The 25,812-nt window shown below is 33.5% G+C and overlaps 1 protein-coding gene across 1 annotated transcript in view; it reads left to right on the top strand.

Moving 5' to 3' along the window:
- The window catches only part of LOC118181594 (peptidyl-prolyl cis-trans isomerase H), a 39,595-nt gene extending 14,883 nt beyond the window's left edge, over nucleotides 1-24,712 (top strand). Inside the window, exons 5-7 of the mRNA XM_035350748.2 lie at nucleotides 15,407-15,502; nucleotides 19,395-19,482; nucleotides 24,548-24,712. Of these exons, the coding sequence (XP_035206639.1) occupies nucleotides 15,407-15,502; nucleotides 19,395-19,482; nucleotides 24,548-24,657 (294 nt within the window). The 3' untranslated portion in view covers nucleotides 24,658-24,712. The remainder of the gene's footprint in view (nucleotides 1-15,406; nucleotides 15,503-19,394; nucleotides 19,483-24,547) is intronic.
- Nucleotides 24,713-25,812: the final 1,100 nt, after the last annotated feature.

The following is a 25,812-nucleotide window of genomic DNA, read 5'->3' as shown; positions in this document are numbered from 1 at the left end:
TTCCTATCTTGTTCATTTGCGGTTTTGCAGCTGAAGATGATGGTTCGGTAAAACCATCGAAACTAGTCCTGTGAAAATTTTGTAGGTATAACGCTGATTTTTGTTGTTTGACTTCTGAATTAGTATTTATTCGGCGTGTTATTTTTTCTTAATTATAGAAGCCCCAAACAGGCTTACATTTTGCTTTCTTTTTTGCACGTGGTGTGGCCGCCATTTTGTGATTGTAGGAGTTTCGGTGAGTACATTTTTGCAATTTTCAAGTTATGTTTATGTTTTGTACATTTAGATATTGTGCTTTGCTTGTCTGATTTCATGCATTTTGCTTACAAACGTTTTGTTTTCTATTCATTTCAGTGAGGGATTTTTCTGTGTTTTGTGTGTACTTTATTATTGCTCAGTTAATTTGGTTTGATTTTCTGCATTGTTTATCATGCCTTCATCCGTTAATCGTTTCACTAAATTACGCCTGAAACGGCAAAAATTCCTGAATCATCTTGACTTTTTACTTAAATGTAAATGTAAAAATTTGATCCCTAATTTTATTCAAATCAAATCTAATCAAAAACCTTCGAGTCGCGTTTCAAGAATTCTGTTAAATTGCAAGCTTGCCTTACTTCGGTCCGTGATAAGGGATACACATCAACAATTGTCCAAAATTGAACATGAACTCTATAAGCTTCATCTGGAACTCGCTAAATCATATCCAAAATTCACTGCCCTTGAACAAAAGTCTTGGTCTAGAATGGAGAATGCAGTTAACCATCATAAAAACACCCATGCAGTTAAATTCGAAAAACTTCTTTTACAGTCTTCCAGTTCAAGTAGTTCAAAAAAACTTCCCATTGTAAACATCAAGCCAATAGTTAATATTTCTAATGTTAGTCTTTCAGAAGAACAAGAGAGAATTCTAAAATATAATTTTAACTTCTCACAAACCTGTAAACCCTCGATTCCAAAGATTTTGGCTCCTATCGAAAAAGCTTTCAAGTTCAGTAAAGTTTCAGATTCACAGAAAGAAATGATTAGGCATCTTATCGCTCATAACATGAAATTCAATAATAAACCTTTGAAACCAAATCTAACTGTGAGAGAAAGAGCTACAATGCGCGAAATTCATTCTAACCCGGATATTATCATTTCAAAGGCCGACAAAGGCGGCCAGATAGTCGTCATGGATAAGAACACTTACATCGATGGTGTCACTAAACTCTTAAACGAAGGACCATATAATCCGATCCCTAAAGATCCTTCACCTTCGGACTTATCCAAAATAAAAACTGCGATCAAATCTTCGCAAATCATTTCAAGCAACTTAAAACATTCGCTTATCCCATCTGTTGCGAATTGTGCCAGATTATATGCTCTTCCCAAAATTCATAAAAGTGGTATTCCTTTCCGCCCTATTGTATCAAATTTAGGTACTGCCTCGTATCCTTTAGCTAAATATTTGGTTTCTAGATTTTCCACTCTATTAGACAATAACATTTACACCATAAAAAATTCAATAGAGTTTGTAAAAAAGGTTAAAAACATTTCTCCTAGCAATTTACTCATGGTTTCTTTTGATGTAAAATCATTATTCACCAATGTCCCAGTGGAGGGTGCATTAAGATGTCTAGAAACCAGACTTCGCGAATTTCATTTCTCTTGCATCGAAATTGAGGAGCTAATTTCTCTCACTCAACTCTGTTTGAAACAAACACATTTTGTTTTCCAAAATAAATATTACAAACAAACTGAGGGATTAGCCATGGGAAGCCCCCTCAGTCCCATCCTGGCTGATATCTACATGCATTATTATGAATCAAAATTGTTTGAAACTTTAAACTTCCCGGCATGGTTCCGCTACGTAGACGATACTTTTACCCTGTTTGAAGGTAATAAAGATGATTTAAATAAAGTTCTTTCAACAATGAATTCTATTGATCCTGCTATTCAGTTCACTTTTGAACTTGCAATTCTCTTCCGTTTCTCGACATTCTGGTCACACGTAACACATCCAACTTCAGTACTACAGTTTACCGTAAACCTTCATCGGTTTGCCTTCCACCACACTTTAAATCATGTCATCCGACTAAACAAAAGTTAGCTTCATTTTATTCCTATGTTTTCCGTGCTCTTCAAGTTTGCTCCTCCAAATTAGCCCTTGATGAAGAACTAAATTATTTAAAAGCAATAGCTATTGACAGGGGCTTTTCACCCAACATTATTAATCAAGCAGTTAAAAAATTCTCATCTGAACACACTAAAAGCCACACTCTTATTTTAGGAGATTATAAAAATTCTGTTGTCATTCCCTTCTTTCCATCAATTAGCTATAAAGTTGCACATATTTTGCAGAAATTTAACTTTCGGGTTGTTTATTCTCCCATCAATAAAATTCCAACTTCTATACTCAAGGACCCCATTCCGGATATGAATTCCTGGGGTATTTATAGGATTCCTTGCCAGTGTGGTTTAATTTACATTGGCCAAACTAAGAGAGCCTTAAAATTTCGCGTCAAAGAACATGAGGCATATGTTAGAAAAAAGGAAACACAGAAGTCTTCTGTTGCTCAACATTGTTGGTCCGAGGGTCACACTTTCAATTTTTCTGCTGCCAAAATAATTAAAAAAACATCTTCCATTGGAGAACTGGATTTTCTAGAGGCATTTCACATTCATAAAAATCTTTCTGTTCTAGTTAACGATCCTAATTCCAATCCAAATTTGCCTTCGGCTTTTAGAGAAATTATGTTTTAGTTCTGGTTTCGCCAACAGATGGCGCCACTTGCTTATTCTTGTCCAGGCTTTCTTATCTTATCTAATCATTATTTCCTATCTTGTTCATTTGCGGTTTTGCAGCTGAAGATGATGGTTCGGTAAAACCATCGAAACTAGTCCTGTGAAAATTTTGTAGGTACAGTCAAAAGTCGTTAATCGGGACTTCGGCGATTCCGGATTATCGATTTTTCCGGATTATAGATCATCAGTTTAAATCTCGTAAGATGGCATGCAGAAATTATAAAATTAAAAATATGAAAACGTAATTTATGAAATAAAGAACAATAATGATCTAAAGGGTATCAAAATTTGCAAAAAGAAAAAGCTTAATATTTATTTGTTTACTTTATTAAGCATTTCTTTCAATGTAAGTTGTTTAAGTTTTGCTTCGTTTCATGTGATAATACTTTCTCTTTAATTCTATTAAACAGACATAATTTCTTGTTCAGTTACAAAGTTCCGCCGTTCAAGTCCTATAATTGCTGTGTCAAGAATACCGACTAATTTGTCAATCGAAATTTTTTTGTTTTCAATAACCTCTGTCACTTTTCTTCGCTATCGGAAGCGAATTATAATGACGAGGAACTTGTTTTAAATCATATCAAAGACGAAGCATATCGAGATGAAATACTACATTTGGTAAGGAATTATAAGCCAAATAAAATAAAAACATCTGCGCTGAAGATAAGGATAGTGCTGACAAATCAACTTCCAATTCATTACGCGCCCGCCGCCGAGCAGCGTGAAATTGATAAACAAATTTCGGATTTCAAAACATACTTTCACTTTAGATCCTTTACATATTAACAAATATATATCGGAAATTCTATTTGATATAATCGAAAGTTTAAGCTTACTTTTATAAAATTGCTCTTACGGTCTGCAAAAAATAATAAGCCGGATGCAATTCGAAAATTAAGGAACAACGCAATCATCAACATTAACTGAAATAGATAATTATTTAGCTTATACGTCCATTATACATAAAATGCGCGCGCGAAAACGTATTCTGCACTTGCGCACACTCATATGCGCAGTCGTAAAAGGTGTTACGCGCACGCGTGAACGCCTCTGCGCATGTGTCAACGCGGCGCATGTTCAGAAAGTTTTTAGTTTTGATGTCCGGATTATAGATCATTCCGAATTATGGGTGTCCGAATTAACGACTTTTGACTGTATAACGCTGATTTTTGTTGTTTGACTTCTGAATTAGTATTTATTCGGCGTGTTATTGTGTCTTAATTATGGACTAAATTATTTAATATTTTCACTGTTTATCTAAAATTATATACTTTATAGATACAAGAATGGGTTTTACAAAATACTGAAAAGAAAAATTATTTGAAGTGGAAATGTGATTGAGATCATATTTGTTTCAAAATTTTTACATAAAAACATGTTTTTAATTTTTCTCAAAAACTAATTACTTAATTCCAAAATCGACCCTCAAGGTTATTAAGAACACTGTAATAAATACAATAAAACAAATTGGAGGATAAGCATTGAAAATTGTAGGAGAAAAAAGTTATTTTAGTTATTAAACATTTCTTCCAAAAATTTAAATTAAAAAAAAAAATACTGGCAAAAAAAATGTTTTTCAACTTAAAATCATTTTGTCTTACAAAACTATTCAATAATATTAATAAAAAGTAGATGAAAGTTCTTAAATAATAATTAAAAAAATCATTCAAAAGGTACCAAGTCCCCTGGTCGCGTTAAAGCCGATATGCGCGTCTTTAGTTTTAATTTGAACGGTATTTCTGGAATACCCAGCATCAGACAACCTTGTCTGTACTTGTTTACAAATTTCTGTATTTCGTACTATTCCATCTTATTTTTCCGATGATATCGCATTCCCAGATATCTATTAAAACAATTGTTTTGCTGGAAGTCCAGTGAGCAGTCAGTTGCACGTCAGCCATGTTGTTTGCTCAAATTAAGTGAACGGTGCAATGCGGCATGGGAAATCTTCGCATTTGCCCTGCTCTGGAAAGGCAGGAACATTCAACCAAGTTCTACCTCCAATTCTGAGAGGCAGTTAATGCTTGTTCGCCGTGTGAAGGGACACGTTGGAAGAACCGGTTTTTGCTGCTGGTCGAATCTGCTCTTGTGAACGGGGCTATAGACTGTCATAGGAAAACATATTTTTTCATAGAGGTCTCCAATTAAGTCATGGATGGATTAAACCTCAAAGAGATTCGTCATCTGCCTTATTCTTCAGATTTATTACAGAGGAACTTCTTGTTTCCAAACTTAAAGTGAAAGAATATTACAGTCAAAAGTCGTTAATTCAGACACACATTATCTGGAATGATCTATAATCCGGACCTCAAAGCTAAAATCTTTCTGCGCATAGGCGTTTTACGCACGGTGCGCAAGACATTTACGACTGCGCATATGCATCTGCGCAAGTGCAGAATACATTTTCGCGTGCACATTTAATATATAACAAACAGTATAAGCTAAAATTATCTAATTATCTATTTCAGTTAATGTTGATGATTGTGTTGTTCCTTAATCTTTGAATTGGATCCGGCTTATTATTTTTTGCAGACTGTAAGAGCAATTTTATAAAAGTAAGCTTGAACTTTCAATTATGTCAAATAGAATTTCCGATGCTGGAGCTCCCAAAGGATCTAGAAAACAAAAGTATGTTTCGATGTCCGTCAAAGAAAAAACGAATTGCTACAAAAAATGGATAAAAGCATATCCTTTGTTTATCTAACCGTTCCGAAATCTGTTTATCAATTTCACGCTGCTCTGCGCGGGGGGGGGGGGGGGCGGCGTCGCAGCACGCAATGAACTGGAAGTTGATCTGTCAACACTATCATTATCTTCAGGTCAGATGTTTTTATTTTATTCGGCTTATAATTCCTTACTAAATGTAGTATTTAATCTCGATGTACTCTGTCTTTGATATGATTTAAATCAAATTCCTCGTCATTATAAATATCACGAATACAAATCAAATAGTTTTCTGGTTGCAATTTTCTAATTTCGTCTATGCGTAAGGTGTGCTTTACGCATGCGCGCGTTGAAAGAAATGTTTAATAAAGTAAACAAATAAATATTAAGCTTCTTTTTTGGTAAATTTTGATACCCTTTAGATCATAATTGCTCATTGTTTTATAAATTACGGTTTCATATTTTTAATTTTATAATTTCTGCATGCCATCTTACCAGATTTAAACTGATGATCTATAATCCGGAAAAATCGATAATCCGGAATCGCCGAAGTCCCGACGAGTCTGGATTAAAGACTTTTAACTGTAGTAGTCTCAGTAGATTCTCATTAAATGTCAAGCATGTTATTATGATGTGAAAGGATGTTATAATTAAATGTCAAGGATGTTATTGCCCATCCATGCACATTATATGGTCTTTGACAAAAGCTGCTTTTTCGACCGGATGAAAACAATTGGAGATTTATTACACTGAATCAGTTTTTTTCCAAAAAAAAAATTATGTTTAAATCAAATGATTCTTGTACTTCTAGGTATATTAAATATTAAAATTATGTATTCTGTGTTTAGTTATGTATTATAAAATAATGTTAATAAAAAGCATTACTTGTAACATCAGTTATTAACACTAGCATGTTTTAAAGTACGTATATTTGCCTGATTTAACTGATTAGTTTATAAAATATAATTTTTATTTGTGGCAAACTATAATATGAAAAGAGACTTTAAGCAAAAAGAGATTAAAATTACATTAGAAATCTTTAAAATACTCATATGTGTTGCTTTTATAAGAGTATTTTGAGAAAAATTATTTTAATATACTTTATAAAAGTTTAATTTTGTCAGTTCCTATACTCAAGGCAAAATGATTAAGAAGCATTAGATATTTGTAGTTCTGATAAAAAGGGGTTGCTTTTTTTTTTTTTTTTCCTTTAATATGAATTTAGGCTATTTTCTCCTTAGAAAATCTCCAGTCAAAAGCTATCTTTTATTAAGATAATATAATACGTGCATGCTTTCTAGATTAATGTTCTTTCTCTTTGATGTATTTTTTAAAATTCTTTCTTAAAGTTCAGAAGGAAATTGCTTAAAAACTGTTAGTCAGATAAAAGTCTATTTATAAATTAAATTGTTTATATTATAAACTTTTTAATAGTGTTATTGATTTGAAAGGGTTCCAGATTTGCACACCAGTGGCAGTAGGGATCAGTAAATTTTTCACATTGACTTCTACATTACTTGTGGGTCTTATTTTCATTTTAAAACGTGCTTGCTTACTTACATTTTTATTTAATACCTTAGATTATATTATATATTTTAAGTATTTGTCGGCAAGAATAAATATGTTCATAGTGGAAAGTACAGTAACATTCTGGAAACAAATCCAATTATGTTTTCCAAGCTAAAATTGTATTAGCACACACAAAGTATTGACAGTGTCAAATATCTCTTATACCACATCCATCTACAGAAACATTTGCTGGAAAGATGCATTGTATGTAATGAAAGTTGTAGGGTTTATATTTATTTTAACTAACATTTATTTTAAGTTTAAACTATCTTTCCTGTCAAGCCTTACTTTCCCCTGGAACTGCCAATGCCAGAATATGTAAATTTTAGTAGAACGCGCAAGCATTCAAATTATCAGCGGAAGTATTATGATTTAAATAGAAGGAAACGAGTTCGGTGTGTGATATTCTTACTGCACGAGCGAGGAGGTAGTTAGCGAGAATTGAAGAACCCCGCGTTGCGGCCTATGTGCTTGGCGGGAAGTAGTGGTAATCGTTCCAGTGAGCTTCAAGTCTGCTGAATTAGCAGCGGTATTGTAAAACGCGGTGAGTTAGTTATTTTAGAGAGCCTCCTAGTTAGAATCTTGTCTTTACTTTCTTTTCAGGTTATTATTTTTATTTGACTGCCAAGTTGGCACAGTCTGTGAGCGTCAAGAGCACGCAATTGTAATTTATTACGTTGAATAAAAAGGGACTTAAACCCTTCACAAGGCTCTATCTTTTATACAAGTTTTCACAGTCACCTCTTGGTTGTGTGCAAGTTGGAGGCGCGCAACGTTATATTGGCGCCCGAACAATTATCGAACTGAAATGGCCGAAAATTGGATGGAAGCCGCTGGACAACACCAAGAAATTACAAGTCAGTTAGAAGGATTTGGATACCTGGTCCAGACTTTGAGAGCGTCAATCAAGCCAAACGTCTATTTCGACGGAAAAAATTCGGTGTCCGTATTTTTAGAAGGTCTAGAAAACCACTTTCAGCTCTACCCTGTGCCTGAAAGACAAAAAGTTGCCATCGCCACATCAGCACTAAGAGGACAGGCCGCGCTATGGTGGAAAAACATAGGAAAATTTCTACTAGGTGAATTTGGAAGCCCGACATATATATTTGACAATTTCAAAAAATCGTTAGTAAAGGCCTTCCCCATAGTGAAAGATCGCGCACGGCTGGAAGCCGAACTATATAGTTTCTATCAACGGGATACAGCAGAATTGACGGACTTTATTTTACGAAAAATCAAGCTAACGGATATGCTGTATGGGAAAAAACCTGATGCGGAGATAATTGAAATAATATTACCAAGATTGTTACCCGCTGTCCAAGACTACTTTGAAATTAGAAACCCAAGCACATTGCAGGAACTTTTCGAATTGGCGGTGAAGTTTCAAAATCGCAGAATAGCGGAAAAAGCGAGAGGAGAAACATATTCTCAACATACCCGAAGGAAGGAGGAAACCAGAAATGGAAATCGCTCATTTGGGGAAAAGAACTATCAAGCTAACGCATCGAAACTCGAAGGTCAAGGCCCAAAAAGAAAATTCGAAAATAAGCATCTGCGTACCCAGAAGACACAGATTGAAAGGAAAGCTTTAAACGACTAGAGGGGCCTGTGAAAGGGAGGGTCCAGACCCCGGAAGTTTTAAAAAAACCCTCAAATAGGCATTTAAACTCGGTCATCGTAAAAAACTCACAGCTACCAATTATACAAGTCCTGGTTGGCGATGTACCAGTAAAAGCCCTCATCGATACAGGAGCAGAAGGAAATTTTATGAGTGAAAATTTCTTCAAAAAGAATTTTTATAGGATACGTTTATTTAAAACCAGAAATACGGAAATTATAGCGGCGCAAGGAAAAACATGTCACTGCATCGGGAAATTATCATTAAACTTACAGGTAAAAGAGGAAAGTCTCAAAGTATTAATTTTTGTGGTGAAAGACCTGCAACACTCTCTTATTCTAGGTATGGACTTTTTAAGGGCCGCGAGGGCCAAATTAAATTTTCAAGATAGTTCCGTGGTGTTGGAGATGGACCAGAGGGTGGTGGAACCTGTGGAGACACCTGAATTGGACCTTAGCCATCTGAATGACCATGAAAGTAAAGCAATACAGCAAGTGGTGAGTAATTTTTCTCATTTGTTTTCAGAAAAACCAGGAAACTGCCAAATAATAACTCACAAGATTCAATTAAATGCCGAAAAACCTTATAGGACTAAACCGTATCGTTATGATAAACAAAAAGACCTAATCATCGAAGAACATATTCAGGAGATGTTAAAGAATAAAATAATAACGCCCATAAATAGTGAGTACGCGAGTCCAGTCGTACTATGTAGGAAAAAGAACGAGTTTCCTCCTTCGGATAAAAGGGCTTGGAGGTTTGCTATCGATTACAGAAAACTAAATAGTATTACTAAATTTCCAATTTACCCTTTGCCGGTTATAGACGAGATCATTAGACAGATCAAATCGACAAGATATATGTCTACTTTGGACTTAATGTCTGGCTACTATCAAATAGCTATGAGACCCGAAGATATACATAAAACCGCGTTTATAACAAAATCGGGCACTTATGCATTTTTACGCATGCATTTTGGGTTGTGTGGGGCCCCATCAACATTCCAGAGAGCTATGGACATTGTTCTAAAGCCTGTCCTAGGAAAATCAACTTTAATTTATCTAGATGATATAATTATAATGAGTAGTACGTTGGAACAATACATTAATGACCTCGAACAAGTTTTTAAATTATTAAAAGAGGCCGGTCTTACAATTAACGCCTCAAAATGCAAGTTCGCAACTAAAGAACTTAAATATCTCGGTTATAAAATTTCGCAAAAGGGTATAGAAACGCAAGATTCAAAAATAAAAGCTATTAAGAATTTCCCACCGCCCAACACCGCCAAGAAACTTTCTTCTTTCCTTGGATTATGTTCTTACTATCGATCTTTCATAAAAGATTTCGCTAATATTGTTGAACCACTCTTAGTAATCAAAAGAAAAAAGAGTAATAAGTTTACGTGGACAGCGGAAGCTAACACAGCTTTTGAAAGATTAAAAGAAGCGCTTATTAATGCCCCTGTTTTAAAATTCCCTGAGGGGGACGAAAACCTGGAAATTGCAGCAGATGCGTCAGACTATGCGGTGGGTGCGGTTCTTATGCAAAATAACCATCCGCTGGCATTTTTTAGTAAAACATTGAATCAGACACAAAGGAATTATACACCTACAGAAAGAGAAACATTAGCCGTATTAATGGCTGTACACAAATTTCGAGTTTATTTCGGCAAATCGCCAGTAACAGTCTTTTCGGATCATGCGGCTGTTGGCAGACTTTACTCGGGAAAAAACCTAATGCCCAGGTTAATAAGATGGGCTTTAAAACTCCAAGAATATAATATCACAATAAAATATAAACCGGGTAAGGAAAACAATGTAGCTGACGCACTTTCTCGTATAAAACTGGACGATGAAGGAAATGAACTTAAATGCGCTGTGTTGACTTCAAAAATTTTAGATTCTAGAGACACGGTTATTACTGAACTGAAAGCTGATCCTGAATTTGGAAATATCTATGCTTATTTGAAAGACCCCGAAAGCTTTGAGCATACAGATATCGATGCGATAAGAAATAGAGCAACAAACTATGAAATAATAGATAATTTATTATTCTATACGAAAACAACAAACGAAAATCTTGAGTATAAGCCAGCCATCCCAGCCTCGCTTCGATTAAGCATTTTGAAGGAGTTGCACGAAGAAAAAACAGCGGGCCACCTCGGGGTCAGAAAGACTATAAAAAGGGTACGCCAGGCGGTATATTTCCCGCAATTATACAAAATAGTAACGGCGTATGTCAGGTCCTGCAATCAATGTCAGTTAATAAATGATATTAATTACAGCCCGGCCGGGTACTTAAATAGCATTCGCGCTACATTTCCGAATGAAATTTTAGGCATAGATCTTCTTGGTCCCTTCCCCCAGAGCGAGTTAAATAAAAATCGTTTTCTTTTAGTAATAGTAGATCATTTTTCAAAATGGATAGAAATTGTTCCTCTTAAATGCACGTCAGCCAAAACAGTCGCAGATGCATTCTTACACAGATATATTTTAAAATACGGTGCACCGATAAAAGTCATTAGCGATAACGGAAAACAATTCATTAGTCAAATATTTGAAAACATATGCAATGGACTTGGCATACGCCATATCAAAATGATTCCGTATAGACCACAAGCTAACATAGCAGAAAGAGTTAATAAAAGCATAGTAAAAATAACTCGCAGTTACGTGAGCACACATCACAAGAGCTGGGATGGCTACATAAATGAATTAGCTTATGCTTTAAGAACGGCACATCATGATACTACAGGAAAAACTCCAGCAGAATTATTTTTAGGCAGAAAGTTAATTACGCCTTTAGATAAATTATTCTTTGTGCAACAAAGAGAGCAGGAGTTTAAACAAAAAGATGTGCAAAAGTTGATTGATCAGGCGCTTAAAACCTCGGATACGGCAAGAAATAGGCAGAAACTATATTACGATAGAAAACGCCGTGAAGCAGATTTTAAAGTTGGGGATAAAGTATTGAAGCGGAAATTTTCTTTATCAAGTGCCCCAGACAATTTTATGGCAAAGCTAGCTCCAAAGTTTGAAGGCCCCTATGTAATTCAGGAAATCAAATTAGTAGTCTTATATCTTAAGAACGAGAGAGGGGAAATCTGTAAAGCAAGTTCCGACCAGGTGAAAAAATACTATAATCCAAATGATTTTGAAATCCTTAAAAGTTTCTTGCAGGACTCAAGTCTAAACGAAGGTTCAGAGACTACAACAACTATTCCACCACCCAAGAAACAGAGAACTGAAGAGAGACCTAGCACTTCTACAACCCGGACGTCGGTATCAAAAAGAAAAAATAATTTTCAAACTCCAGCGTTTAAGAAAAACAAAAATACAGATGCACCGGGTAAAGAAACCGTGGTAAAGAAAAAACACCACCTACAAAGGATAACAGGAGAAATTACACATCAAGGAGAACGCGCACACGGCCACAGAGTCAGGTGCCAGCAAGGCCGCCATTCTGGAAACTAAAACGCCAACAGGAGGCACAAAAATACGAGGAACAGAAGAAATTCAAGAAGGACTCCAGACCAGCCGTCCCAGGGAGAAGCGGAAAGGCCAACAACCAGACGATTACTCCGCCAAGAGGCCAGCATGTAGAGGACGCAAAAGAAAAAGCAACGTGGACGACACTCGGAGATCAATAAGGAGAAGATTGACATCCATGAAACCTCTAACTTGGGATCAATTTTGCCAAAAACGGATGACGGAGTTTCAAGCATCGAAAACTCAAAGATAAGTTAAAACCTTCTATAAATTTTTTTCTCTTTTGTTCCGAAATGTTATGCATAAGTACGAAGTTCTATGTTTTGACGAAAGTCAATATGTCTCGGTTGAGACTTAGTTTTGTTTTATTTTATTTAGCTAAGGCAAAAGTATTATTTTCTTTAAGTGTAAAAGCTAAAAACAAGCATTTTCTGTTGGTCGAAAGACTAATTCTGTTATGTTAAAGCCAAAATTTGGCCGAAGATAAAAATAACTTCGTATTCTTGTACTAATAAGAATTTTAGTTTCAGTGCCGCCAGCTTGGCGAAGAATGAGTAAAGTAAAAATTTATTTTCTCTTATTCATTTTATGGTAAATTGTAAAAATCATATGTATTAAAATTTTGTAAATGTACGTAAATACTTGAATGGTATGTAAAAGTAGAATTTAGTCTAGAAGCATAAAATTGTAGATGCTAAAAGTGAATGCTTAAAAGCAATGAAGTCAAAATTTAAGTATTAAACTGTAAAGTCATGCTTTAGAGCGAAAGCCTGCATGTTTAAAGATGAATGAGGGGGAAGTTAGAATGAATGTGTTTTGTAGGGTTCTCCACCTACATTTGAATTTTTAAGAATATTAAAGTAGCTCATTGAGTTGTAGAATGTCGAGTAAGGTGTGTCTATTTGGTCGTTGAATTCTAACAAATCATGGTGGTTAGGGGAAGTGTTGTAAGACTAAAACACGAATATTCCCGTTTGACACCACACACGGTGGAGAGCCAGGGTAAAGTTAAATTAATGCTTGAAAAATTGAATGAATGTGAAGTAAGCAATAACTAAGAAAAACGAATCGTTTAAAAACAAAAATTTATTGTGTCAAGAAAGTGTAAATTATAATGTATGTAGAAAGATACTGATACTTATTCCTTCCAGATGCTGGAAGGAAAGACCAAGATTGATTGATGAAGTCCAGGAAAAGTTGCTGTAAGAAGAGAGCTTTGTAACGAGCAACAGAATTTTAGCATACAAATTGTTACATAAGATATTTTTTTTTTGTGTAAACGAGGTTCTCGCCAATTAGTTCAGAATTAGAGAAACTTACAACAGGTCGTTTGTAGGACCTGCTTCCAAGTTTTCCAAATTCTGGCAGCGGCAAATGTAGGGTTTATATTTATTTTAACTAACATTTATTTTAAGTTTAAACTATCTTTCCTGTCAAGCCTTACTTTCCCCTGGAACTGCCAATGCCAGAATATGTAAATTTTAGTAGAACGCGCAAGCATTCAAATTATCAGCGGAAGTATTATGATTTAAATAGAAGGAAACGAGTTCGGTGTGTGATATTCTTACTGCACGAGCGAGGAGGTAGTTAGCGAGAATTGAAGAACCCCGCGTTGCGGCCTATGTGCTTGGCGGGAAGTAGTGGTAATCGTTCCAGTGAGCTTCAAGTCTGCTGAATTAGCAGCGGTATTGTAAAACGCGGTGAGTTAGTTATTTTAGAGAGCCTCCTAGTTAGAATCTTGTCTTTACTTTCTTTTCAGGTTATTATTTTTATTTGACTGCCAAGTTGGCACAGTCTGTGAGCGTCAAGAGCACGCAATTGTAATTTATTACGTTGAATAAAAAGGGACTTAAACCCTTCACAAGGCTCTATCTTTTATACAAGTTTTCACAGTCACCTCTTGGTTGCGTGCAAGTTGGAGGCGCGCAACGTTATAAAGTAAAATGCATAAGGATGCCTTAGACATGTATCTTAGCCTGCTGAGGTATCATATTTTGTGGCATATAAAACCTTTCCTTAAAAAGCGCAAATGAATAACAATCTTGATTAAATAAATTAAATATTACATGCTATTCAGCGAGTCACATATGTTTAAATTTTAAAAAAATGTTTACAGAAAATTATTGGATGAAATGTGTTCAGGTATAGTATAGCTGAAAGATGCCTCATTTCAAATGGTTAATTAACCATTCACTAACAGATTTTAAATCTACATCTTTTAATATTTAGTTAACTTCCTTGCCTGTTGCTGAATACATTAAATTGTAGTTATTGCTATTTTTCAAATCATTCTGCTTGCTTTAAAACAGTGATGGCGAACCTATGGTGCATGTGCCTCAGTCAGGACATGACTAAAATATAACGTCCTTAATAAATAATCACAATAAAATGTTAATATGTAAAATTCGTGTTTTAGTCTGTTCTTGAACATTTCACTTACTTGCTTATCGCATAATGCTACTGGCATAGAGCCTGAGCCTAGATATAAGATTTTCATATATCGCCATAGAAATAATATCCATATTTATTGACCCAATTTGTAACGTTTCAATTGTTTGGGCCAATCATATTACTTGTTACTTGGCAAAGAATACGACAAAGTTGAAGCAGCTAATGTTTGCTGAACGAATTCAGATTTATTGCAAACTGCCGGTGAGTTTTAATACTTTCATTGTTAAATAGATTCCAGTTTTCTGATCTAAGCATTTTGAGGTAATTCATGAATAATTCTAATTTAATATCTTAAGTAGAATGGCACGTGGCCCCAAAAAGGTTCACCACCACTGCTTTAAAATCATATAATTATTCTTAATTTAAGTGTAAAATTTGCTTCAAAATGAAGAAAATTACTTTAAGTGTTTTATATTTCTATGTAATTATTATTAAATATTAAGTAAATTAATTAGTTTTTTTAAATTAAGTATTTAAAAAGTAAATTCTTCTTTGGATTATTTAAAATTCTTGAAAATTTACCTTTGCTAAAATGGCAATCATAGAACATTTTAGTAAAAAATGAAATTTTATTATTAATATTTTTATATTTTATATTAATACTATGCAGTATTTAGCAAACCATTAAGTGATGTGAAATAAATTCAGAATGTCCATGTTAAATGCCCCTTTAGGCTTAATATAAAATCTGAAAGCTTTAAGATTTTTGTTTGTTTAATAATACAAGTTTCAGTTTTACAAATGGTTAAAAAATTCATTGTTCTCCAAGTGTATTTTTATCTAAATATATAATATTTTATTTAAATGTGTAATAAATTTATCATACTTTTAGGGTGATGGAACAGGTGTAATGAGCATATATGGAGCAACTACATTTGTAGATGAAAATTTTAAACTTAAACATGATGGACCTGGATTGCTTTCAATGGTAAAAATTTTTTATTTATTAGAATATTTATTTGGCAATATTTACTTATGAAATTTCTTTGGGTCTAAATACTTGTATGTTTATGAAATGGAAAATTAAAGTGAATTAAGTATTCAGTAATATATAAATAATGCTGTTTTAATGTGATAGACACAGATGTAGCGAGGTTGGCACCTGTGCATCTAGGTAGGCATATTAGGTATTGGTGGACCTTGCTAACTGCAAAGTTCTGCCCAGGATGGAATTCCAAGGGAGAATACTCCCGGTTGGACCGGGTCCTTCTGTATAGCAGTCAGCATCACTTAACCATTATCCTGTCTGGATGGCATTTTAATGTGATAATAAATCATTATCAGTGTTTATGATAAATTACAGGTATTTTAATATGACAGATTTAGGTATTTATATATTAGTTAAACCACTTTGCTGCAGTATAGTGATTTGGTACAGAAAAGAGTAGAGTAAATTATTTTATTTAAAATTATTTTTTTGCTTAGATGAATTTTTTTGTTTTTAAAATTATGTGACACACACAATGCCATCTGTCAGCGAGGCGGGGATGTCTATGGAGGGTATTTTAAGGGAAACTGGACTGTATCCATGTTACACATGGGAAAAACCATGAAAACAGCCATGCAGCCAGGCCATTCACCAGGATTCAAACCCCAGACTGAATTATTAGCATTCAGGGACTTAGCCGTTTGGTCGCTGGTATCACATGTATATTATTACTTACATATTTTGCATATTATTACATTAAAATTATTAATAAACTTGTTGGCAAACAGGGTTTCATTTCTTTTATTTTGTTTTGAAGTAATTGTTTCTTAAGAGATTTTGTGGCAAAATACTATATTCCAGCAAAATTTTTTTCCCCATTGCTGGCAGTTCTTACAGGCAAATAAAACTGAACAAAAAAGCCTACAATTTATCTACAAAATTCATTGGAACTTGAAATATAAAAAGCAGCAACAGCATTTTTGCAAATGAAATAGTAACTTGCTTGTTGAAACCAAAGAATCGTTATGCATAAGGTTGCCAGAATTAAGTGCAATTAGAAAATTCAATGATTTCTATTAAGGGTTGTTGCACTAACATTTAAGTGTGCTAATTTTTGTATTATTATTAAAAGCTGATGAAGAAATATAATTTTCATATATATTTAATGTTTTATGATATTAGAAATGAGCTAAATTTTAAATTTATTAAATGTAAATCTCAGTGCTAATGAATCTATCGAATACTTATATTGGACCAATCAATGAAAGCTTGTATTGATGGTCTAACAAATACTTACATTGGATGTCTAAGAAATTGATCTTTACAAAGTTTGAGTTAAAACATTTATTTATTTTTAAGTTAGGCTTTAAAAGGTGTGAATGGGAGAGGAAATTTTCAGATACCTGGGATTCAGTGCAGGTTCTAAAATCTGCTTCCTGATGCCTCTGTAAATTCAAAAACATTTTTCAGTCTAAATACAGAGAATGTTTGCACATTTTTTAGACGATTTTCATTATAATTTCAGATAGAAAATTTTCATTGTAATTTCAGAAATATTTTACCTAAAATTTTTGTTGCAAATGTTCTGTGTGATAACCCTTGTTCTGTACAATCTTTATACACAGTTATTTCCAAGACCGCCTTTTGAAGTATCAGAAGAGGTATCTTATCCCATTGCTCTCAAACAGCTTTCCAAAGTCTAAGGAGGTTGTAGGTTGACATTTGAACAGCCCACTTTTTAAAAGGCCAGAAGCACATGGTTGATAGGTTAGGAGATTTAGTAGGGATACGAAGGATATGGTATTGATACCATTTTTTCCAGGAAATTAACAGTAGATTTTGTCGTGTCGCTGTTTGCTTTGTCTTGATGTAGTTCTACTGATTGATCACACTGTGTGTAAAGGGAAAGTATTTTATATTTGAAAATTGGGTATAAAACATGTATTTAATAATATATGGAGTTGATCTTAGCATTTTCTCCCTTCTCTTTATTTTTAATTTGCTGATATATGAAAAACCAGCAACAATCATAAATCCCTTAGAAAAACTCTCTGTAGATTCCTTAAACCATGTTTTAAGATTTTTTTCTCCTCTTTAGTGATATTAAATAGATCTCTTTTTATTGCAATCATTTAAGTAGTACTAAGATTGTGATATCTTTCCATTTTTGTCCATATTGATGTTTCTCATTAATAATTTTGCAGTATGTTCTGCGTCCAGCGATATTTCATGGAGAAAGAAGATGCACATTATGTTTTTTGGCTTTTTTAAGATTTAAATCAGCACTAATCACTTTGTTTACAGTTGACACTAACTGTAAACAAAGTTAACTTTAATGATTTTGCAACAGTCCTGGACTAGGCAGATTTTCTTATAGCATTAAAGATCTTACTTTTAAATGATTCAGAATATTCTTTTTTTTTTTTTCCCTTGGAAATGTATAACTTGGCAGATTTTCTTATAACATTAAAGATCTTACTTTTGAAACATTCAGAATATTCCGTTTTTTCCTTGGAAATGTATTTGGAACAATTTTTCCACTTGAAGCTAATTTTGACTTTTTTATTTATTTATTTATTTTTTATAACATTACCTATCGTAGCTGTACATATCGAAAAATCATGGCCTTCACAATGTTTTTTAGTAACTAGATATGCATAATTTTCTTCAGGAAAACATAACCTTCCATCCATTGCCTCTTTAAAAGCGACATTTTGCATGAACACAAAACTGTCAAGAAGCAGGTGGCAATTTATACTTTAAAAAATATAGCTGTGGTTAGTGGGGAATATTCTGCCCCCCCTTTTTTTAAACAGCAAAACAAAATTGTCTAAAAATGTGTGAATAGTCTGTATAGTACTGCTCAGCGCTTTAACTAAATTCTGAAAATTTTGCCTCAGTGTCACTAGCCCTGTGTATAATAACAATTTACGTGAAGCAATTTATAAGTTGCTTGATTGCTGAAAGTAGAAATATTTTATACTTAATAATTTTTTTAAAGCTATAATCTTTCTTTTTTGGATCTGGACTGAGTATGTGACATAAGTTAACAAAATGTTTTATAATAAATGTTCAATATTTATATGTTTTATCTATTTGTTTAAACAGCTTATCTGATTTTTTCTCAGCTGTCAGTGTAGGTGTGATTTGAAATATAAAAGGCATTTTTACTGTAATTAATTGATTTATATTTGTCTCTTTTCTGGTGTTTCCCCAATTTTTTAGTATCATGAACTACAACTTTTATTTTGTTTTCCAAACCCTATTTCATCATATCACTATTTGCCATTTCTTTTATACTGAATCCCCGGTCATTCTTCAGACAATTCAATGCTATTTCCATGATTTCTGCATTCAGTTTCATGAGCCAATTTTCTTATCTAGTCATCAGAAACTCAATTTCAGAGCTAGTGTTATTATTATTATTATTAGTTTTTGAAGTCATGAAAATAATTCTAGATATGAGCTTTGAATTTTTCTATACTTTTTTCATCCAGTTTACTTTGAGGCACTTAATGAGAACAATTTTCTTAAGATTGACAGTATAGATACTAAAATTTGAATACTGAAATTTGAATAATTTTTATTGTATTATATATACACTTACCTAATTTGTAGTAATTATTAATTAATTAACCCGGAATTGAAATGAAAATTGGACCTGCGTAAAGGTGGCTGCCTGCACGCTTCTGAACAATGCCATATTGTTATGAGGGTGCTAATGATGAGTATCAGGCTAGAAACTAATCATCAGGTTGTTTGATCTTATTCCAGGGATATTAAAGAAAAAATTTATATTAAAAAGTGTAACATATTTTGAAATTTTAACTAGTTTTGAATATTTTTTTTTTTTTTTTTTTTTTAATATTTAATATTTTCTTATGCATTTTAGGCTAATAGTGGAAAAGACACAAATGGCTGTCAGTTCTTCATTACATGTGCAAAATGTGATTTTTTGGATGGGAAACATGTTGTGTTTGGTGAGTCATGTGATTAACTCTCTCTCTCTCTCTATATATATATACAGTCAAAAGTCTTTAATCCGGACCTCAAACCTACAAACCTTCTGCGCATGTGTGTAATACCTTTACGCATGCGCATAATACATTTATGCATGCGCGTTTAATGTATAACGGTCGGTATTAGCTAAGCTAAAATTATCTAATTATCTTTTTCAGTTAATGTTGCAGATTGTGTTGCTCCTTAATCTTCGAATTGGATCCGGCTTATTATTTTTTGCAGTCTGTTAGAGCAATTTTATAAAAGTAAGCTTGAACTTTCAATTATGTCAAAAAGAATTTCCGATTCTGGAGATCTACAAAGCGAAATGAATGTTTCGATGTCCATCAAACAAAAAGTGGAATTGCTGCAAAAAATGGATAAAGGCATATTCTTTGTTTCTCTAACCATTCCGAAATCTGTTTATCAATTTCTCGCTGCTCTGTGGGGGGGGGACGTCGCATCGCGCAATGAACTGTAAGTTGATCTGTCAGCACTATCCTTATCTTTACGGCAGATGTTTTTGTTTTATTCGGCTTATAATTCCTTACTAAATGTAGTATTTCATCTCGATGTACTCCATCTTTGATATGATTTAAATCAAATTCCTCTTCATTATAAATACATATCAAATAGTTTTCTGATTGCAATTTTCTAGTTTCGACTATGTGTAATGTATACTTTACGCATGCCTGCGTTGAAAGAAATGTTTAATAAAGTAAAATAAATATTAAGCTTTTTTTCTTTTTTGGTAAATTTTGATAGATCATAATTGTTCTTTATTTCATAAATTACGGTTTCATATTTTTAATTTTATAATTTCTGCATACCATCTTACCAAATTTAAACTCATGATCTATAATCCGGAATCACCGAAGTCCCGACGAGTCCGGATTAAAGACTTTTGACTGTATATATAATTCGTTTGAAATCTTTCTATGTAATGTTTTACAACAGTCTGAGTAAAACTTAAAAGAACTACTACAATACATTTATTATCTTGAGACATGATATGTTTTAGAGGAAATCATCATTAATTTACTCCCTCCAAGCTTCAGTTGAAATACTGTAATACAGTCAAAAGTCGTTAATTTGGACACCGATAATCTGGAATGATCTATAATCTGGACCTCAAAGTTAAAATCTTTCTGCGCATGCACCGCATTGACGCATGCGCATAGGCGTTTTACGCGTGCGCGCAAGACATTTACGACTGCGCATATGCGTCTGTGCGAGTGCAGAATACGTTTTCGCGTGCTCGTTTAATGTATAATGAACGGTATAAGCTAAAATTATCTAATTATCTATTTCAGTTAATGTTGATGATTGCGTTGTTCCTTAATCTTCGAATTGGATCCGGCTTATTATTTTTTGCAGACTGTAAGAGCAATTTTATAAAAGTAAGCTTGAACTTTCGATTATGTCAAATAAAATTTCCGATGCTGGAGCTGCCAAAGGATCTAGAAAACGAAAGTATGTTTCGATGTCCATCAAACAAAAAACGAATTGCTACAAAAAATGGATAAAAGCATATCCTTCGTTTATCTAACCGTTCCGAAATCTGTTTATCAATTTCACGCTGCTCTGCGCGGGGGGGGAGGACATCGCAGCGCGCAATCAACTGGAAGTTGATCTGTCAACAGTATCATTATCTTCAGGTCAGATGTTTTTATTTTATTCGGCTTATAATTCCTTACTAAATGTAGTATTTAATCTCGATCTACTCCGTCTTTGATTTGATTTAAATCAAATTCCTCGTCATTATAAATATCACGAATACAAATCAAATAGTTTTGTGGTTGCAATTTTCTAATTTCGGCTATGCATAAGGTATGCTTTACACATGCGCGCGTTGAAAGAAATGTTTAATAAAGTAAACAAATAAATATTAAGCTTCTTTTTTGGTAAATTTTGATATAGATCATAATTGCTCATTATTTTATAAATTACGGTTTCATATTTTTAATTTTATAATTTCTGCATGCTATCTTACCAGATTTAAATTGATGATCTATAATCCGGAATCGCCGAAGTCCCGACAAGTCCGGATTAAAGACTTTTGACTGTATACTTCTTGAAAAAGGAGTAGATTAGCTTAGGGTAATAATCAACAAATTATCAATCAGGAGTGGCCAATATGTTATGGCTGTATATTTAATAATTTGTATGATAAATTTTTCCTTTTACGGTATTGTAACTACATAACTATATAACCAGTTCAAATCGTAAAGCGTAGGTAACTGCAGTGCAATTTTCAGGACACAGTTTTAACCTTGTCTTTTGTCTATGTTCATGATTTGGAACTTGGTGGTGGCATAAAACAAGTAAAAAAGAAGGTAGCCACAAAGCGTCTTTCCAGGAGAAAAGCATAAGCAAAAGTGTTGCAGCAATTCAGAGGAAGAAGTGATGGAGTCAGAAAGTTTCAGTTAAGAGTTTAAAAAGTTTTGGTGTACAATTATTTAAAGATTGGGCAAAAGTATCTGCATTAAGCATTATCTAGGATCGCATGATTAATTTCTATGACCCAGTTTATAAGCACTAATTTTAAGATGGAGAGAGGAAGTCTCCAAATTAAATGAAAAATAAAAGAGGTTATAGCCAATTAAAATTAGAAGTTTGCTTTCATATTGTTACAAAATGTCTAGGTGTGATAATATAGCTTGCCTATAAAGCAGGTTTAGGGTTGCCATAAAATGCCAAGGGAAGGCAAGGTGACCACATTTGACGATAAAATTGGTGATATGCCATAGATGGATAGAGAACCTTCTGGAATGAATTGTTACTGGTTTAGCCCAGCGTGTTCTCGAACACAAGCCAAAAGCTATATAAACCCTGCTGATACGCGGAGAATCAGTCAGTCCGTGTGGAGTCCATCGAGTTGATAGTCAGTCAGTGAGTGCCGAGTTGGTCGTCGAGGGCACTGAAAGAGTCTCTTATTGGATCGCGGTTAGTGCATCATCGAGAGAGTGGTTGAGGTCTGGGAACAACTGAACCGAGGAGTCGGGAGCTGTACTCTAGTATATCGTTGAGTGCATTGTGAGTTGTAGCCTGGAGAGTATCAAGAGTACGTGGAGTTCTGAGAACGACCAAGCAGAGTCGGGAGCTGTACTCTAGTGCTTTGCCATTAAGCTGTCTCCACCGTGATAGCCTGATAACCTGGAGGCTGTGTCGCTGATCGTGTCAGCGTGTTTATAGTAGTTCATCGACAACTGTAAAATTTTTGAATTGAAATTTTACCTTTATTGGGAAATCCCCCCCACACTTTCAATTTCAGAACATTGAATGTTTTTATAAATGACACATGTAAAGGTGAGAGTTTCTTTTTTTAATTTTCTCATGTTCTGTTATTAATCATTTATAATAACACTATAACTAATTATAACTGAATACTTTATGATAACAAATTTGTTTGTATACCTTAAGAATACTCAAAATGCTTAATTTGGTAACATTCTTTCACAAAATTAAAATATGTACTTTATTCAAGAACATAAAACTTCAGCTTATCTTTATTCAAGCTGAAAATATTATCTATTTCTGTTCAATCTAAATATTAAAATGCTTTCATGCAACATAATGCATCTTAAGAAAATAAATAAAATTTAGGTTATAAATAACTAGTTCTTAATTTAGTCTGCAAACCTCAAGCTTTGATTACACGACAGTATGACCTTAATATGAAATACATTGTTTTTTAACTTTTCTAAGAACAGAGTCCAAGCAAAATCATTTTATCTGTTTCAGATATAACTCAAAAATATAATTCCTGTTAGCATTTACTCAAGCACTCTAAAACTGATGTGTTCTTAAAAATAAATATCCTGATTCAAATTAATTTGAGTCAAAAACAAACTTCCTTATTTCATTCAATAATTTTTCTTCAAGACCGTGCACCGTGGTTGCAGACACCAATAACCTTATGTAATCAGTCAACTGCTGTTTATAAATGGTGTCAGAATGCACTGATAGATGCAGTTTCTGTTATAATTTTAAATTTTGCTAAGAAGTAAGAGAAACTTCACTATCTTTTTTTATGTTGAGAGGGACTGTTGAATAACTTATGATAGTGTCTTAGCCGGGGGGGGGCAATCTTGTGTTAGATGAAATACAGTTTATTTTGCCGGCACTTTACTTCTTGACATACATGTCACATAAGAAAGGAAAATAAGTAATTTGCTGCTTTTTCATACACAATTTCATAATTTGAGGCTGTAAAAGTGATTGATGGGCAAAATCGCTTAACTCTACCTACATGTTTGTACTGGAAATGAAGTAGAAACGTAATTAACTGAGTAGGCAAACATGCCAACAATAAGGTTTAATCTCACTAGTAAACCCTAGTGCCATCTAGTGAGGGAAAGAAGTACCTTAAACTAAATTCCTAACAACTACATTTTACTGGAAACAGAAAGCCAATGTTCATCCAAAGAAAAAAAAGGTATTTTTATCAAAGATCATTCAAAAATTATGTTCATGGCTCTAACAAGAGGAGCCAGTTACTGAATCACCATCTTTTAAATTGTCTGTTTTTACTATGAATAAAATAATAAAGAAAGATATATATCAAAAAATATATATATATATATGTATATAATGCTCCTTGTCTTTTTCTAAAACATGTGGGAAAGCACAAGATTAGATGTAAAATTATTTAACAAAATCACTAATTTTGTGAAAACTAGAAATTTATGATGATGATAATGAAACATTGCTATAAGTTGATTATTATAGCAAAGAATAATGAATTTGTTTTTAATGTAGCTGTTCTGCAAGGTGTTATATTCCATGTAGAATATTTACATTTGGTAATGAATAAACTGCATTTCATACACAAATTTAGTTTTGGTGCAATAGTCATTTCTTGCCTGAAAGCATCTGCCATTATGATGTACATGTATGGAAAGTTATTAAAACAGAATTTTCTTTTTGATTTCTAAAACTGTACTTTCCTTTTGAAAATGATTTCTAATTTTTTTTTTTTTTTTTTTTTTTTTTGTAATTCAAAATTTTTACACATATTCTAGAAGCATTATTTATTATTTTTAGGTCGGATATTAGATGGCCTTTTAGTTATGAGGAAAATTGAAAATGTGCCTACAGGACCTAACAATAAACCAAAAATACCTGTTATAATATCACAATGTGGAGAAATGTGATTTAAGTAACCTATATTATTGTACATTTTGTTAATAAATTTTTATTTTTTTGTAATTTGTTTCATGCTATCATTATTGAGTTATTACAATACAAATGTGGATGTCTGAATGTGGATGTGCATTATCCGGAATGATAAAATAGCCAGACCTTGAAACCACTAGCAATTAAAAAATTTTCTTTCCTATTGTGAATTTTAGGAATGGGGAAGAGCTCTATTATCTATACATATAATAGATATATATATATTATATATTATTATTACCTAGTAATATATCTTATTATCTATATATACAGGGTGGTTTAAAATTATATGTCAAAAATGTAAAGGCAGGTAGAGGGGACCTGAAGAAACAGATGTCGTATAGGAACGTGTGTGCAGTAATGCCGCATTAAAGTACTAGCATATAAAACAGTATGAATCATAGTTAACTGAGAAGACAAGTAAAGACAAAGGAAAAAATGTATTAACAGTTTACAATAAATGCTTGAAAGAGTGGCCACCAACAGCAATACAAGATTCACAGTGGCGGCGCATGGATTGGCATACAATAGAAAAGACATCAGGCATGTCGAGCACATATCCAACAGCAACAGACAAGTGGGTAATAAGATCTTCTGCAAATGTGGCAGGACTCCCATACATGAGGCCTTTAATATGATCCCAAAAGAAGAAATTCAAACAGGTTAAATCAGGAGAATGCAGTGGACAGGGAACTGGCCTTCCCATCCTATACAAAGCTGGCCATAGACTGTGTCTAGGTGATTCCTCATGTTCTGGTTGAAGGATCCCATGAAGCCACATTCGTCCGCGAAAAGCTGAACGAACATCGACCAAAATTTCAGGTAAGAACAACCTGTAGAATCGCTCCTTGTACATTCTTTGAGCAGTTAATTTATTTCCTTTTTGCAGCCCCATATATGAAATGCATATCGGCGAGCTCCACATTGGTGTAACAATGCATGCTGCTCAAGTTCCGTGCAGAAAATCAAGAATCCAGCTAGCTCATCACTTTTATCCACCGTACTCATCAGCACTTTCTACCAGTTCAATGCGACACTACAGCACACTTATTCCTATATGAAATCTGTTTTTATAGGTCTCATTTTATGGGCTGGTAAATTATGTAAAAATAGGTAAGACAATATTGAATGTC

Source organism: Stegodyphus dumicola, chromosome 1, assembly GCF_044657685.1.
Source record: "Stegodyphus dumicola isolate Sdum_Otavi_A_Nest chromosome 1, ASM4465768v1".
NCBI lineage: Eukaryota > Metazoa > Arthropoda > Arachnida > Araneae > Eresidae > Stegodyphus > Stegodyphus dumicola.
The sequence above is the reverse complement of the archived record's forward strand: the minus strand, read 5'-3'. Positions and strand labels throughout refer to the sequence as shown.